We start from the raw sequence: 15,530 nt of genomic DNA on the forward strand, positions 1-15,530 counted from the left end.
TGGAGAAATAGTCGACATGTGTGCAAGCTGATCTGAACGACTTAGTTAAGTCCTGCCTTGATGAAATAGTCGACATGTGTGCAAGCTGATCTGAACGACATTGTTAAGTCCTATCTTGGAGATATAATCGACATGTGTGCAAGCTGATATGAATGACATAGTTAAGTCCTACCTTGGCGAAATCGACATGTGTGCAAGCTGATCTAAACGACATAGTTAAGTCCTACCTTGGCGAAATAGTTGACATGTGTGCTAGCTGATCTAGACGATATAGTTAAGTCCTGCCTTGATGAAATAGTCGACATGTGTGCAAGCTGATCTGAACGACATAGTTAAGTCCTACATTGGAGAAATAGTTGACATGTGTGTTAGCTGATCTGGACGACATAGTTAAGTCCTACCTTGGCGAAATAGTCGACACGTGTGTGCTAGCTGATCTGGATGACATAGTTTAGTCCTGCCTTGATGAAATAGTCTACATGTGTGCAAGCTAATTTGAACGACATAGTTAAGTCCTAGCTAGGACCATAGTCGATATGTCCACCTTGGTGAAATAGTTGACATATGTGCAAGCTGATCTGAACAACATAGTTAAGTCCTAGTTATGATCATAGTTGATGTGTACACCTTGGTGAAATAATAGCCGACATGTGTGCAAGCTGATCTGAACGACATATTTAAGTCCTACCTTGGAGAAATAGTCGACATGTGTGCAAGCTGATCTGAACGACATAGTTAAGTCCTACCTTGGAAAAATAGTCGACATGTGTGCAAGCTGATTTGAACGACATAGTTAAGTCCTGCCTTGATGAAATAGTCGACATGTGTGCAAGCTGATCTGAACGACATTGTTAAGTCCTATCTTGGAGATATAATCGACATGTGTGCAAGCTGATCTGAACAACATAGTTAAGTCCTACCATGGCGAAATAATCGACATGTGTGCTAGCTGATCTGGATGACATAGTTAAGTCCTGCCTTGATGAAATAGTAGACATGTGTGCAAGCTGATCTGAACGACATAGTTAAGTCCTACATTGGAGACATAGTCGACATGTGTGCTAGCTGATCTGGACGACATAGTTAAGTCCTACTTTGGCGAAATAGTCGACATGTGTGTGCTAGCTGATCTGGATGACATAGTTTAGTCCTGCCTTGATGAAATAGTCGACATGTGTACAAGCTGATCTGAAAGACATAGTTAAGTCCTAGCTTGGACCATAGTCGATGTGTCCACCTTGGTGAAATAGTCGACATGTGTGCAAGCTGATCTGAACGACATAGTTAAGTTGCCAAAGTTCATTAATAATTATATGCCAAATTTCCAATTCATCATCAAATGTTGATGACTCTTTAAGCAGTCTTCTCAAATCCATCCAAATAAATAAACCAGCATTACTCTTCAATGTTGTAATCCCAACTTGTGCTAGTCCATTTGTGAACAAACCATGCCTCTGTGCTAGCCTTGTCGCACTCTGAGCCATGAGATTTTCCAAAAAGGTTGTGTCTGACAACATGGATGCGACCAACCTCTGTGTCTACGTCGAAACAACATCTTTCGTGCAGTGTTGTACGAGTATATGATTCCTAGATTTTTCGACAGGCTATACACGATATGTACTAAATCATTGATGCATCCAACAATCTCCTCCTTAACCTCTGTGATACTGATGAAAGAAGGTCGCAGCATAGATTTCATCACATACTAGGTGGATGTTTTTGTCATTGATGAATATTAGTATGTCTTTTAAGGTTTCCCTATCCAAAATTGTCCCTAATGGATTGTTTATAAGTAAACCTTTTACTTTGATTCTTGATTGTATAGCTTTTTCATATGCATCTTCCAAAGTGATAGTTGGAGTTAGCAGGTCGTTGGTTAGAGGTGATAGGCATCTCGTGAAATTAGTCGAGATGTTATTGAGGTTGTCTAAGTTGCTCAGATTATTCAAAAATGTCTATAGATGCATATCGAATTTTTAAAAGTAATATATTTTTGGAGAATCAGACATGGTGCAGCAACATTTTGAAGAGTCCAAGCAACTTCGAAGGTTGTCACTAGAGGACGGACTTACACTATTTTGGAGGATCAAACACGGGTGCGGCGATATTCGGAGAGTCCAAGCAACTTAGGAGGTTGTCACCTATGTTACTCGAACTCTTCAAAAATGTCGACGGATGCATGTCGGATCCTTCGAATTAGTGTATTTTTGAAGAATTCGACACAAGTGCGTCAACATTTTTGAAGAGTCCGAGCAACTTAGGTTGTCACCAGAGGACTTACTTAAAAGGACAGTCCAGTACACTAAAAATTTTCGCTATGTGCAAAATCCAGAGAAAGGTCGGACCACAAGGGTACGGTCTACTTTACACAACCTACTTTACATTTCTATCAGAGCTATTTGCATGGCTTGAACCCGTAACCTTCTATCACATGATAACAACTTTACTAGTTACATCAAGGCTCCTCTTCACCTTGAGTTACACAACAACAACAACAGACTCAGTGTATTCCGACGAATTTAAGAGGGTATAATGTACGCAGTCCATACCACCACATTCGAAGAAATAGAGAGGCTGTTTCCGATAAACTTACCCTGGATAATATGGTGTAGGAACTAGAAAAGCATCACCAGGATCAGCCAAACAAAATGCAAGAGTTTCATGAGCACCAGTTGCTCCTCCACTCATAACTATTCTTTCTGGATCAAATGTTACTCTATCTCCTCTCACTTTCTCCATGAATCTTGCAACAGCCAGGGGCGGATCCAGAATTTTCAGTGAGGAGGTTCAGTAGTACATATACAAACTAATCGAAGGGGGTTCAACCTCTACTATTTATACATAAAAAAAAATTACCATGTAAAAATAGTATAATTTTCCGACGAAGGAGGTTCGGATGAACCCCCTGGGCCCTATGTAGATCCGCCACTAGCAACAGCCTGAAAATTCATAAAATAACTGATTCAGAATTTGACGTTTATGAGTTCTCACGATTCCGTACTTATTACTGAATCCATAACTTATTTATACTACTAGGTCCACATTTGACGTTTATGAGTTCTGAATTCACAATTCCGTACTTATACATAAATAGCTGATTCAGAATTTGACGTTTATGAGTTCTGACGATTTCTCACTTATTACTGAATCCACAACATATTTATACCACTGGGTTCATGGTTTATTATACGTACTTATTACTGAATCCTCAACTTATTTATACCACTAGGTTCACGGTTTATTATACGTACATAGCTGATGATTCCGTAGTTATTACTGTATTCACAACTTATTTATACTGCTAGGTTCACGGCTTATTATACGTACATAGCTGATTCAGAATTTGACGTTTATGAGTTCTGATGATTCCTCACTTATTACTGAATCCACACCTTATTTACACGCTACTAGGTCCACGGTTTATTATACGTACATAGCTAATTCAGAATTTGACGTTTATTAGTTCTGATGATTCCGTACTTATTACTGAATTTACAACTTATTTATACTACTAGGTCCACAGTTTATATACGTACTTAGTTATTTGGAATTTGATGTTTATGAGTTCTGAAATTGTTTTGTGACAGGTGAAGTTTCAGTCTAGTTCCGTACTTATTACGGAATCAACAACTTATTTATACTACTAGGTCCACGGTTTATTATACGTACATAGCTGATTCAGAATTTTGACGTTTATGAGTTCTGAAGATTCTTCACTTATTACTGAATCCACAACTAATTTATACTACTGGGTACTATACGTACATAGCTGATTCAGAATTTGACGTTTATGAGTTACGACGATTCCTCACTTATATATTACTGAATCCACAACTTACTTATGCCACTAGGTTCACAGTTTATTATACATACATATTTAGTGATTTTCTCAACAAAAGTAACGGATTCAGAATTTGACGTTTATGAGTTTTGACGATTTTCTCGCTTATTACGAATCCACGACTTATTTATGCTACTAGGTCCACGGTTTATTATACGTACATATTTAGTGATTTTCTCAACAAAAGTAGCATATTCAGAATTTGACGTTTATGAGTTTTGACGATTTTCTTGCTTATTACGAATCCAAGACTTATTTATGCTACTAGGATCACAGTTTATTATATATACATATTTAATGATTTTCTCAATAAATTCACAAAAATAATGGATTCAGAATTTGACATTTATGCATTCTGACGATTCCTCACTTATTACTGAATCCACAACTTACTTACGCTGCTAGTTCACAATTTATTCTTATATGTACATATTTAGCGATTTAGTGGATTCAGAATTTGACGTTTATAAGTTCTTACGATTCCTCACTTATATATTACTGAATCGACAGCTGACTTACGCTACTAGGTTCACAGTTTATTATATGTACATATTCAATAATTTTCTCAATAAATTTAGTGAAACGCAGATTCAGAATTTAAACTTGAGATTTCATGTTTCTTATACCTTTCTAAATTCTGGCAAGCCATGATAGTCTTGAAATATAGCAATATGTTGGAAATCTTGAACACCTTCATGTGTACAAATGGAAGCTTTTGGGTTTTTAATTATCCATTCTTGAATTAAATCAAAACAAAGCTGCAAAAAAAAACAAAAAGAAGTTTATAAGTGTATGATCAAGAATTATGTTATATTTATACAACTTTATTTGAATTTAATATATGTTTAAAATTTGATGGACAGAGTTATTCGATGCCTAGTTATGCTGATAAGAGATCAGAACAGGCAGGGGCCGAGCTAGCAAGGGCCCAGTAAGTACACCGTTTATACATGAATAAAATGAGATAAGCATCCAGTACTTACTCAAACTATGGCCAAAGTTGCTACGACACACTCCAACTTTACATGAATCCTATTACCTCCCTGAACTCAATTTTAACGTTTTCTTATCACTTTTTTTGTGCTGACATGACACATTTATTACATAAAAATAGGGCCCACGTCAAAGGAGTCACATCAGCTAAAAAGGTGCCACATCAACTAAAAAGGGTGACAAAAATACACTAAAATTGAGTTCAGAGAGGTAATAGGACCCATGTAAAGTTGGAGTGTGTCGTAACAGATTTGGTCATAGTTCGGGGATATTAAATGCTTATCTCTTTAATATATTTTAATATATGTTTAAAATTTGATGGATAGAGTTATACGGTGCCTATGCTCATAAGAGATCAGAACATGTCGGAGTAAAGCTAGCAAGGGCCCAGTAAGTACACCATTTATACATGCATAAAATTGTTTACTTTTTATTTTTTCGAACTCCTTAGTGAAAGTTCTACCTCTGTGGCTCAGAACAGGTAAATATATCAACTGAAATAGTTTAGGAGCACGCAAACTGAAACTATCATTCTGATCAAAATCATAACATCTGAAATAGTTCAGATGCATGCAAATTGAGATGATCATTATGATCAAGATATCAACTGAAACAGTTCAGGTGCATGCAAATTGAGACGATCATTATGATCAAGATATCAACTGACATCATTAAGTGCACGCAAATTGAGATAATCATTATGATCAAGATATCAACTGAAATAGTTCAGGTGCACGCAAACCGAGATGATCATTATGATCAAGACATCAACTGAAATAGTTTAGGTGCATGCAAATCGAGGCGATTATTATGATCAAGAAAAGAAAACATACCTGATTTTCAGCAAGACCCATTTGAATAACACCATTAGGACAAAAATACACTAAAATTGAGTTCAGGGGTAATAGGGTCCCTGTGAAATTAGAGTGTGTCGTAGTAAATTTGGTCATAATTCAGAAGGGTACTAGATGCTTTACACTTTAAAATTTGATGGACAGAGTTATTCGATGCCCATGTTGATAAACGATCAGAACAGGCAGAGGCGGAGCTAGCAAGGGCCCAGTAAGTACATCGTTTATACATGCATAAAATTGTTTACTCTTTACTTTTCGAACTCCTCAGAGAAAATTTCAGCGTTGTCACTGAGAACAGCTATGTATATCAACTAAAATAGTTCAGGTCCATCCAAATCGAGACGATCATTGATCAAGATATCAACTGAAATAGTTCAGGTGCACGTAAACCTAAACGATCATTAACACCAAGATATCACTGAAATAGTTTGGGTGCACGCAAATCGAGATGATCATTATGATCAAGACATCAACTGAAATAGTTTGGGTGCACGCAAACCGAGGTGATCATTATGATCAAGACATGCATCAACTAAAATAGTTCAGCTGCATGTAAACCAAGACGATCATTATGATCAAGATATCAACTGAAATAGTTCAGGTGCACGCAAACTAAGACGATCATTATGATCAAGATATCAACTGAAATCATTCAGGTGCATGGACACCGAGACGATCATTATGATCAAGATATCAACTGAAAAGGCTTCAGGTGCACGCAAATCGAGACGATCATTATGATCAAGACATGCATCAACTGAAATAGTTCAGGTGCATGCAAACCGAGACGATCATTATGATCAAGATATCAACTGAAATAGTTCAGGTGCACGAAAACCGAGATGATCATTACGATCAGGATATCAACTGAAATAATTTAGGTGCATGCAAACCGAGGCGATTATTATGACCAAGAAAAGAAGACATACCTTATTTTCAGCAAGACCCATTTGAATAACACCATTAGGATTTTTTGTTACATGAAATGGATCATTTTCATAAGCTTTCCAACCATCAAAATATGCTGAATTTTCTCCATGTCCATCATTTGTGGCTATTTTTGAAAGAAATTTATTATTAATATTGCATGAAATTAAACCCATTTTTCTTAATTAAAACTCAAAAATTATCAAGAAAAAATAATTTATTTATTTTTTTGGTATTATGGAAATTCTTTTGGTAGAAATGAAAGAGAGATTGAAATGTTAATTATTTGGTAGAATGGACATGAAGTGAATGACCTATTTATAATATATAGTTTGGTTTGACTCAATTATTTTTTCTTGTGAGGAAGAAATTTCCATGAAATAAAGGACATTGACTTAAAAAAAAACTTTTTTTTTTTTGGAAGTATATGACTGCTTAATAGTATTTCGATTCCTCCGTTTCAAAATAAGTGTCGTTTAAATTAAAAAAAAATTATTTTAAAATAATTATCGCCTTAGAAATTCAGGAAAATTATTATTACTATAAAGAACTACGCCTTTCCCATGTGGTCCTACAGTAAAAAAAAAAAAAAAAAAAAAGGTGTAAAGTTGCGTAAAATAGATTTTATTAAATCAATTATATTCATAGGATGATATAAAATTATCTCTGTTATTCAAAATATGTCAAATTAATAGTAGATAAATAAAGATGGATGGAAAAAGCATAAAAAGTTTTTTAAAAAAAAAATTAAGAGGAGAAAAATGGTCAAACATGTGGATGGCTTTTACTTTATGATAATTTATTTTAGTCAAGTTAAATTACTTGGCTCTCACTTTCTAATATGCTAAATTTGACCATCAACGATTTTGGTGGAATGATTGAAATTATATTTTTTTCGTGAGGGATGTCGATATTTGAAAAGGCGAGCAAATAAATAAATCGTTAAAATGACAAATAATTGTATCGTTTATTATATCGATACTCAATTCGGTGTGGTGTCTCACATGGCACTGCTTGGAGCAATGTACATCCATTAGTCAGATATTTCGAGTTCAAGGGATTCAATAAGTGTACGATATGTGCTTTTATATACGCTTATATCACTAAATCGCAGTTAATTAGCATATATTGTTATCTTAATTTATAACTTAACCATATTGAGTTAGAATGATTTGGTGTAAACATTACGTACCTTGACTCAAATTCAAATTTTTCAGATCAGTAAATTTCAGATACCGAATATAGTCAAAATATTCACAGTTTGAATTTTGATTTTCTAGTTAGGTTAATACAGAACTATGGTTAGGAATTAATGTAGCCCTACTTTGCATTGAAAGTTGAAAATCAAATTTTGCAAAATATTAGTTAGAAATTTACTACCTATTTTGGAAAATGTTGGATTTATTTTATTATAATAGTTTTTAAATAATTTCTAGGGTTATTAATTCTTGGTCAATGAACGGGCGCTTTGCAGTAACTGGTAACGTTGTTGTCATTTAATCAAAGAGGTCATGGGTTCAAGTCGTGGAAACAGTCTCTTGGCTACGTAGAACAGACTGTTGCGGTTGGATCCTTCCCTAAACCCTGCACATAGCGAAAGCTTTAGTGCACTGGACGGGTTGCCCTTATTAATTCTTGGTCAATCAACGGAAGCCTTGGAGTAACTGGTAAAGTTGCCGCCATATGATCAAAGAGGTCATGGGTTCAAATCTCGAAAACAGTCTCTTGTAGAAATGTAAGCCTTAGAAACAGTCTCTTGGATACATATAATAGACTTTTGCGATCGAGTCCTTCCCTGAACCCTGTACATACCGGAAGCTTTAGTGCATCGGACACTGACTGCCCTTGTTAATTCTTGATCAATCAACGGGGGCATTAGAGTAACTGGTAAAATTGTTGTCATGTGATCAAAGAGGTCACAGATACAAATCTTGAAAACAATCTCTTATAGAAATACAAGCCTTGAAAACAGTCTCTTGACTAAGTATAATAGGCCTTCTCGGTCGGTTCCTTTCGTGAATCCTGCATATTACGGGAGCTTTAGCTCACCGAGGGTTGACTGCCCTTATTAATTCTTGATCAATGAATACGAGCCTTGGAGTAACAGGTAAAGTTGCTGCCATGTGATCAAAGCGGTCACGGGTTCCAGTCTTGAAAACAGTCTCTTGACTACGTATAATCGACCTTTGCAGTCAAGTCCTTCCCTATATATGGCGAGAGCTTTAGTACATCAGAGACTAGCTGCCGTTATTAATTCTTGGTCAATTCCTCACATGATATATTAATTTCAAGAATTGGTTCTAGAATGATTCTTTGGTCAATTTTTCATATCTCATGCCATTATATGGACTTTCAGTCTCTGACACGAATTTAAATTTAATCGAATCTTAATATAAATATCCAACACTAAATAGAAAACTCAAAATAATACAATATAAAAGTATTTAAATAGGATGGACAACTTTTGTCACCAAATAACAAACATATGTTGCTAATCTTGTTTAATGATGAAAGTTTATATTAATTTAATTAGAGTAAATGCACTGTTTTCATCCTGAATTATAAACAAAATTGTTGAAACACATCTGAACTTTAGGACGGTCCTATTACCTCCTGCCTTTATTAAAATCGTATTTTTGGCAACCTTAGTGCCTACGTGGCACATACATGGCACATCAGTGAATCAACACACTAAAGGTCCACGTAGACACACGTATGTGCCACGTAGGTACTAGGATTGCCAAAAATACGATTTTGATTAGGAAAGGAGGTAATAGGACCGTCCTAAAGTTCGAATGTGTCTCAACAATTTTATTTATAGTTTACGGTGAAAACAGTGCATTTTCTCATTTAATTATAGATGAGAAGATGTTCAAAGACAAGTCAAATAACGAGACCATATGGTAAAACACAAAAAAGACTTATCTTCAACTAGAATTAATCAATAGTGGAAATTAATTATAATACTTTGTTCAATTTTTAATATTAGAAAGGATTTTTAATTATTTTTTTTGAATGGATGTGTGTGGAGAAAGGGAAAGGTAGCTTAATTAAATGACTAATATTATAATTCATAAGCAATTAGTTAATTATTAGCCAATGGGAAAAAATTAGAGTGTCAATTATGTCTCTAATTATCAAATAAATTGAATTAGTCTTCTTTGAATTGTTCATCAAATCATATTATGTATATAATATATATTACTATGCCTAAGTTGGAAATAAATTAAATCCCCAATAGGTCATATACAGTCAAGTCTCTCTATAATAACGTCATTTGTCTAAAAAAAAATTAAAAAAAAATCGACTATTATAGCAAAATAATATTATAGAGAATCCGGTGCACTAAAGCTCCCGTTATACGCAGGGTCCAGAGAATGGCCCCACCACAAGAGTATATTTACACAGTCTTATCTTGCATATCTGTTAGAGGCTATTTTCAAGGCTTGTACTCGTGACTAAAGGATGTAGCGCAACATATATCTTCTCACCATTTAACCAAGGGTCTCGATTTCGAGCCTGAGTATGCAAACTCTTCGGTAGGGACCGCTTTCGCTTCTTCCCTAATGGGCCCTATGCGGCGGAAATCCGGATTAGTCTGACTCCAGTGTGAGCTCCGAACACCTCGCACCGGATAAGGAAAAAAAATAAAGTAACTCTCCGCCATCAAAGGATGCAGATGGGACTTCTCATGCTTTAACCACGGGTCTCGAATTAGTTGGGTTCCAATGCGACCTCCAGACACCTTGCACCGGATGAGGGGAAGAAAGACTAAAGTAACTCTCCGCCACCAAAGGAAGTAGTGCAGCAGATGAAATTCTCATCCTTTAATCAGGGATCTCGATTTCAAGCCCGGGTATGAAAACTCTTTGGTAGAAAGCACTTCTCCCCTGATGGGGTTTATGCAGCGTAAATCCAGATTAATCGGGCTCCAATGCAAGCTCCGAACACCTCACACCAGATGAGGAAAAAAATTAAAGTAACTCTCCGCCACCAAAGGATGCAGTGCACCAGATGGGACTTCTCATCCTTTAATCAAGGGTCTCGATTTCGAGCCTGAGTATGTAAACTCTTTGGTAGGGACCGCTTCTCCCCTAATGGGCCCTATGCGGCGCAAGTCCAGATTAATCGGGCTCCAATGCGAGCTCTAGACACGAGAAAAAGAAATAAAGTAACTCTCCCAAATCAAAATCTCAACCAACATAACATTTTCATTATGTGCACATCTCATTTGCTAAATGACAATTTGCAAACAATCTCTTTCAGAGTTTTACAACATGCATCTGCATCATTACAACAAATATTTACAGAAATATGCAGCAAAACCAGAAGATTTAACCTATTTATAAGTTAGTTAATCTTCTAAAACAAAGTTGTGTATCGTCCCGTTCGCAACCACCACAATTTGCATTACCTCATGTTCTTCCCCGACCCCACAGTAGCACGTAAAGAGAAGCGTCTCAAGTGGATACCCTATGATGCTTCGATCCATGCTCTGGTGCTAGATTTTCAGCCGCAGCTCGCTTTGGTCTCAACTGCAACACGAAAAGAATTTTAACCGTAAAGGAATAGAACACGTCATGTAACAACAATAACAACGCCTAAATCGCAAGAAAGATAGGGTCGCTATATGAATCCCAACTATGTGTGAGCTTGCTCATATCGCTGGTCCCAACCGGATTAGGGAGAAGATTGTGATAGACTGGCCATCGTACAACTAGTCGCATTGCGATGAATCCTCAGAACAACAACAATATTCCCAGTGTATTCCAACAAGTGGGGTCTGGGGAGGTAGAGTGTACGTGAACCTTACCCCTACATCGTAACCGGATAAGCGAGAACGATTGTGATAGACTGGCCACCGTACAACTAGTCGAATTGCGATGAATCCTCAGAACAACAACAATATTCCCAGTGTAACAAGTGAGGTCTGGGGAGGTAGAGTGTACGTGAACCTTACCCCTACCTCGTGGAGGTAGAGAGGATGTTTCAGCAAGATCCTCGGCTCAAGTAAAAAATAACAAGGCTTGTGATAAATCCTCACAATAGAACACATTATATAAATTGTCAAATACCCATCGCTAAATAAGAACGAGCGTCAAATAGAAATGAATACTAACCTTCTCTTCAGCACGCTGCTCTAGGTGTCTCAGAAGTATATTTTTGGCTTCTGAACAAATGACTGGAAATTCAAATGCGGATCATTAAGATATGTCGAGTTAGAAATAGCATAGCTTAAGTGCAAAAGATTAACGATGATGCATGAGAAAGTAATATGCCAACGAACTTGTACATTCCTTTAGATTTTGACGATTTAAGTATCAGGAATTGACTCATGAATACGTGCATCCTCATAAAAGTTATGACATCAACAATATGAACGTACTTTAGATGGCGATTGATAGTTATGATACAACTAACAACAACATACCCAGAATAATTCAACAAGTGGGATCTAAGGAGCGTAGGATGTGCGCTCACCTTACCCCTACCTATGTAAGGTAGAGAGGTTGTTTCCGATAGACATAGTAATGATACGACTGTAAGTACCAAATGTTATAACCTTACAAAAATCGTTTTATTCCCTGCTGGTAATAGGATCTTACATATAGTTAGTAACCAGATCTAAATAAAATAAGATGGTGCTTCTTAAAGCTATTGAAAAGTAGTTTTTCCTAGTGCGTGGAAATCATTCGTTGTCGAGTTTAGAGATGTGGGAATGGGGCAAGATAATAATATTATGTCGAGCTTTTGCTAAAGCTGTTGAGATCAGTTCGCTCCGAAACTTATTGGCTGTGTTTCACTTGCATGTAGCCTCCAAGACACACACGTTTAGTAGGAGTTTTGAACTAAATATAGCCACACGATAAAAGGTAAGAGCTGTATTATTTGCTTCATCGGCATACTCTTTCTTATTTGAATCTTGAGGAGAGGACCCTACCCTATTCTCAAACATTCTGCCGAGCTTTACCCCCTGCCCGGATTTCCTGCAATCGTTTATGTAGTAAAAAAAGCTTATGCACTCGCATTCGACGGAAACTTATTTGACCATTTTACCTTCACCAAAGACGGAAGCAAAGGGCAAAAACTTCAAAACTAGTAATTAAAGGGTGCATGATTCTGCCTAAACATGTATAACTCATTGTCAATTGGACATCCTTATTAATCCATACCCTATGGTATTATACTCGTAAGATTTTCTAACAGTACCTCACAGGATCAGTTAACACGATGAACATCCTATCAACCTCCCAAAAGATAAAGAAGCAGGCTTGATAAGCTTGTCAACATCTAGACATCAAGTACAATTGAAAATATAGAATACCGACGAGTTGATGGTCAAAGACACAGCTAAAGTATTCCAGTTTTGTGAGTTTCCTAACAGAACTATTACCAACTATTTATCAAAACACACCTCAACTATCAATTGTTCACTTTTCCTACCTGAACGATGGTGACATTTCAGGTAGGAAAAGTTAACAATTGATAGCTGAGACGTGCTTTGATAAATAGTTAATGATAGTACCAGTAGGAAACTCGTACACCTGAAAATTCAGGTATGGAACCAAAAGAATCGGGATACTTTAGGTGTGTTTTTGACCTTTCACTCAATTTATATTATCTAAAATCCAGATACCTGATAAACGTAGAGGGTGAGAGCAACTAATAGGTAAATATAGATTATAATGTCAAGATATGTCTAAGAAACAAAAAGTATTCTTTTCTTGATTTACCTTGATTTGGTGGTGGAAGCGTCCTATCGTGAGTAGGACAATACGTTGCGGGTGTCATTCTCTAGAAAAAGAAAGAACATAGAATTAGATAAGTGCTCGCCAAAAATGTTGCCGCGCCCGTGTCGGATTCTCCAAAAATGCAATACTTTGGAAGAATCCGACACGCACCTGCCAGCATTATTTTTGAAGAGTCTTAGCAACATAGAAAATTACTAGTATCCTCGAAATTGGAGAAAACAAATAGAGATCCGTTCCAGCTACTAAAATTCATAGTACAAAGGATTACCAACAAATAACTTCATCATGGAACACATATATAATGTTGTGATAACTTTTAAAGAGATTTTGAAGTGCATATGCAGGTATCCATATCCTTTGGAATACAAAATGTTAGTTCACTTTACTTATCATGCCATTTAAAGCAACTTCAGGAAGCGATTATTATAGGAAGCGATTATTATAGGAAGCGATTATAGTAAGTAGTAAGTAACTTCAGGAATTCAGCTTCACGGCAACTCCTCCGGAGACATAATGAGCTTCAATATTGTGTTAGCCAAGTAACTTTATCATCAAACACACCACTATATCTACCTTCCTTATTTTTGCGATAACTACCAGAACGGGAAAAAAAAGGCAGGGAAATATGGAGACCAGACTAAATACAACAACAACAACAACAACATACCCAGTGTATTCCCACAAAGTGGGGTCTGGGGAGGGTAAAGTGTACACAATCCATACCACTACCTCAGATGAAGTAGAGAGGTTGTTTTCGATAGACCCCCGACGCAGGACAGATAACAATATAATCCAACAAACAAACGAAAAAAACGTAAAAGCACACAACAAAAAGGGGATACAGACTGCTAGATAATAAAGAAAACAAGACACCCACAAGGTAATACTATAAACTATCTATTCAAAATCAAAGACATCATCGAAACAGCACGAACAAGCAACTACAGGCGTAGATACAAACAAAAACACTCTTACCTACTACTACGGACCAGACTGAATATGCAACAATAATCAGAAAAATGATCACTGAGGATAATAGATGCTTCAAAGTGTTTGCAGCTCTTCTAATTGAAATCCTCACAAGTGAAATCATAAACCTAGTGCTGCAAAACATACGGTTCCGGAGGAATTAAGTCAATGTTGTAAAAGGAAATAAGAGCCAGGGGTCTATTGGAAACAGCCTCTCTACTTCTTCTACTTCTTCTGATGTAGTGGTATGGACTGCGTACACTTTACCCTTCCCAGACCCCACTTTGTGAGAGTACACTAGGTATGTTGTTGTTTTTTTAGAAGCAAAGCATGGCACCGTTGAGAAAATTAGCCACCACAGATAAAGGTGGTAGCTTCAGCTTGAGTCAAAAGAAATGCATTAAAGCTTGGCAACCAATTAGTCGGCATAATGGGGGATGATTGATGAAGATGAGGTCATCAAAGGCTTCGTGAGGCTTGAAAGGCGATGGATAAATGGTCAGATCATATTCAAGGAGCCAAGCAGCACAAAGAGAAAAGGTAAGAAGGAACTTAAAGAAAGTAAAAAAGTAGCATCAGTTAATGAAAATGCTGTTACGGTAATACAAGAGCCAATAAGGCTTATTTTTTTCGGTTCTCTTAAGTGTATGACATTTCATACTAACATGCTATAGAAACAAGTATTATACACCTTTTCTACAAAGTCTAAGAGTAGTTTAGTTTTCTGATTCCTCTCTTACATACTTATCTGTCTGAGTTCAGAAGTACGAGTAACTGAAACAACAGTAACATAAGCAGCACATAGTTACGATCAATGACATAATAGATCAAAATCTAATGTGTGGTTATCATTAAGCGAGCGTACAATGTATTGTTGCAGCAAATCCATTCGGACACATTTCATTTCAAGAACTAAACAATTGATCTCTTAAGACAAATTAAAGTTTCTCTAAATAGATATTCCCCCTCCGTTTCAATTTGTTTGTCCTACTTTCCGTTTTACTATGTCGCAAAAGCAATGCCTCTATCCTTTTTCGGAAAATCTTTAATTTCAAAGTCTTATTTACTTACTTAAACTCCGTGTCAAGTCAGAACCGGACAAATACATCAATACTTATTTAATTTCACAAGAATGTATTTTTTTTGGACATAAATCAGCTAAAATGCCCACAAGAATGCATTTTTTTTGTACAT

General features: G+C 36.4%; 1 protein-coding gene and 1 pseudogene across 1 annotated transcript; both read right to left on the bottom strand.

Moving 5' to 3' along the window:
- Positions 1-892: 892 nt before the first annotated feature.
- Positions 893-6,878, bottom strand: LOC124891615 (annotated as a pseudogene).
- Positions 6,879-10,808: 3,930 nt separating this feature from the next.
- Positions 10,809-14,659, bottom strand: LOC107851698 (DET1- and DDB1-associated protein 1). Its single transcript, XM_047403322.1, has 4 exons — positions 14,343-14,659; positions 13,350-13,410; positions 11,736-11,797; positions 10,809-11,150 (listed from the first exon to the last, which is right to left on the bottom strand). The coding sequence occupies exons 2-4, from the start codon at positions 13,405-13,407 to the stop codon at positions 11,076-11,078; spliced, it is 195 nt and encodes a 64-aa protein (XP_047259278.1). The 5' UTR covers positions 13,408-13,410; positions 14,343-14,659; the 3' UTR covers positions 10,809-11,075.
- Positions 14,660-15,530: the final 871 nt, after the last annotated feature.

The sequence above is a fragment of the Capsicum annuum genome, unplaced genomic scaffold (assembly GCF_002878395.1).
Source record: "Capsicum annuum cultivar UCD-10X-F1 unplaced genomic scaffold, UCD10Xv1.1 ctg3868, whole genome shotgun sequence".
Lineage (NCBI taxonomy): Eukaryota > Viridiplantae > Streptophyta > Magnoliopsida > Solanales > Solanaceae > Capsicum > Capsicum annuum.

What these genes read in the sequence shown, in the direction of transcription:
- LOC107851698 (XM_047403322.1), bottom strand. Translation starts at nt 13,407, where the DNA reads ATGACACCCGCAACGTATTGTCCTACTCACGATAGGACGCTTCCACCA. An exon ending in GCTTCCACCACCAAATCAAG is followed by an intron (nt 11,798 to 13,349) that starts GTAAATCAAGAA and finishes TTGAATTTCCAG; the next exon opens with TCATTTGTTCAGAAGCCAAA. An exon ending in AGCAGCGTGCTGAAGAGAAG is followed by an intron (nt 11,151 to 11,735) that starts GTTAGTATTCAT and finishes TTCGTGTTGCAG; the next exon opens with TTGAGACCAAAGCGAGCTGC.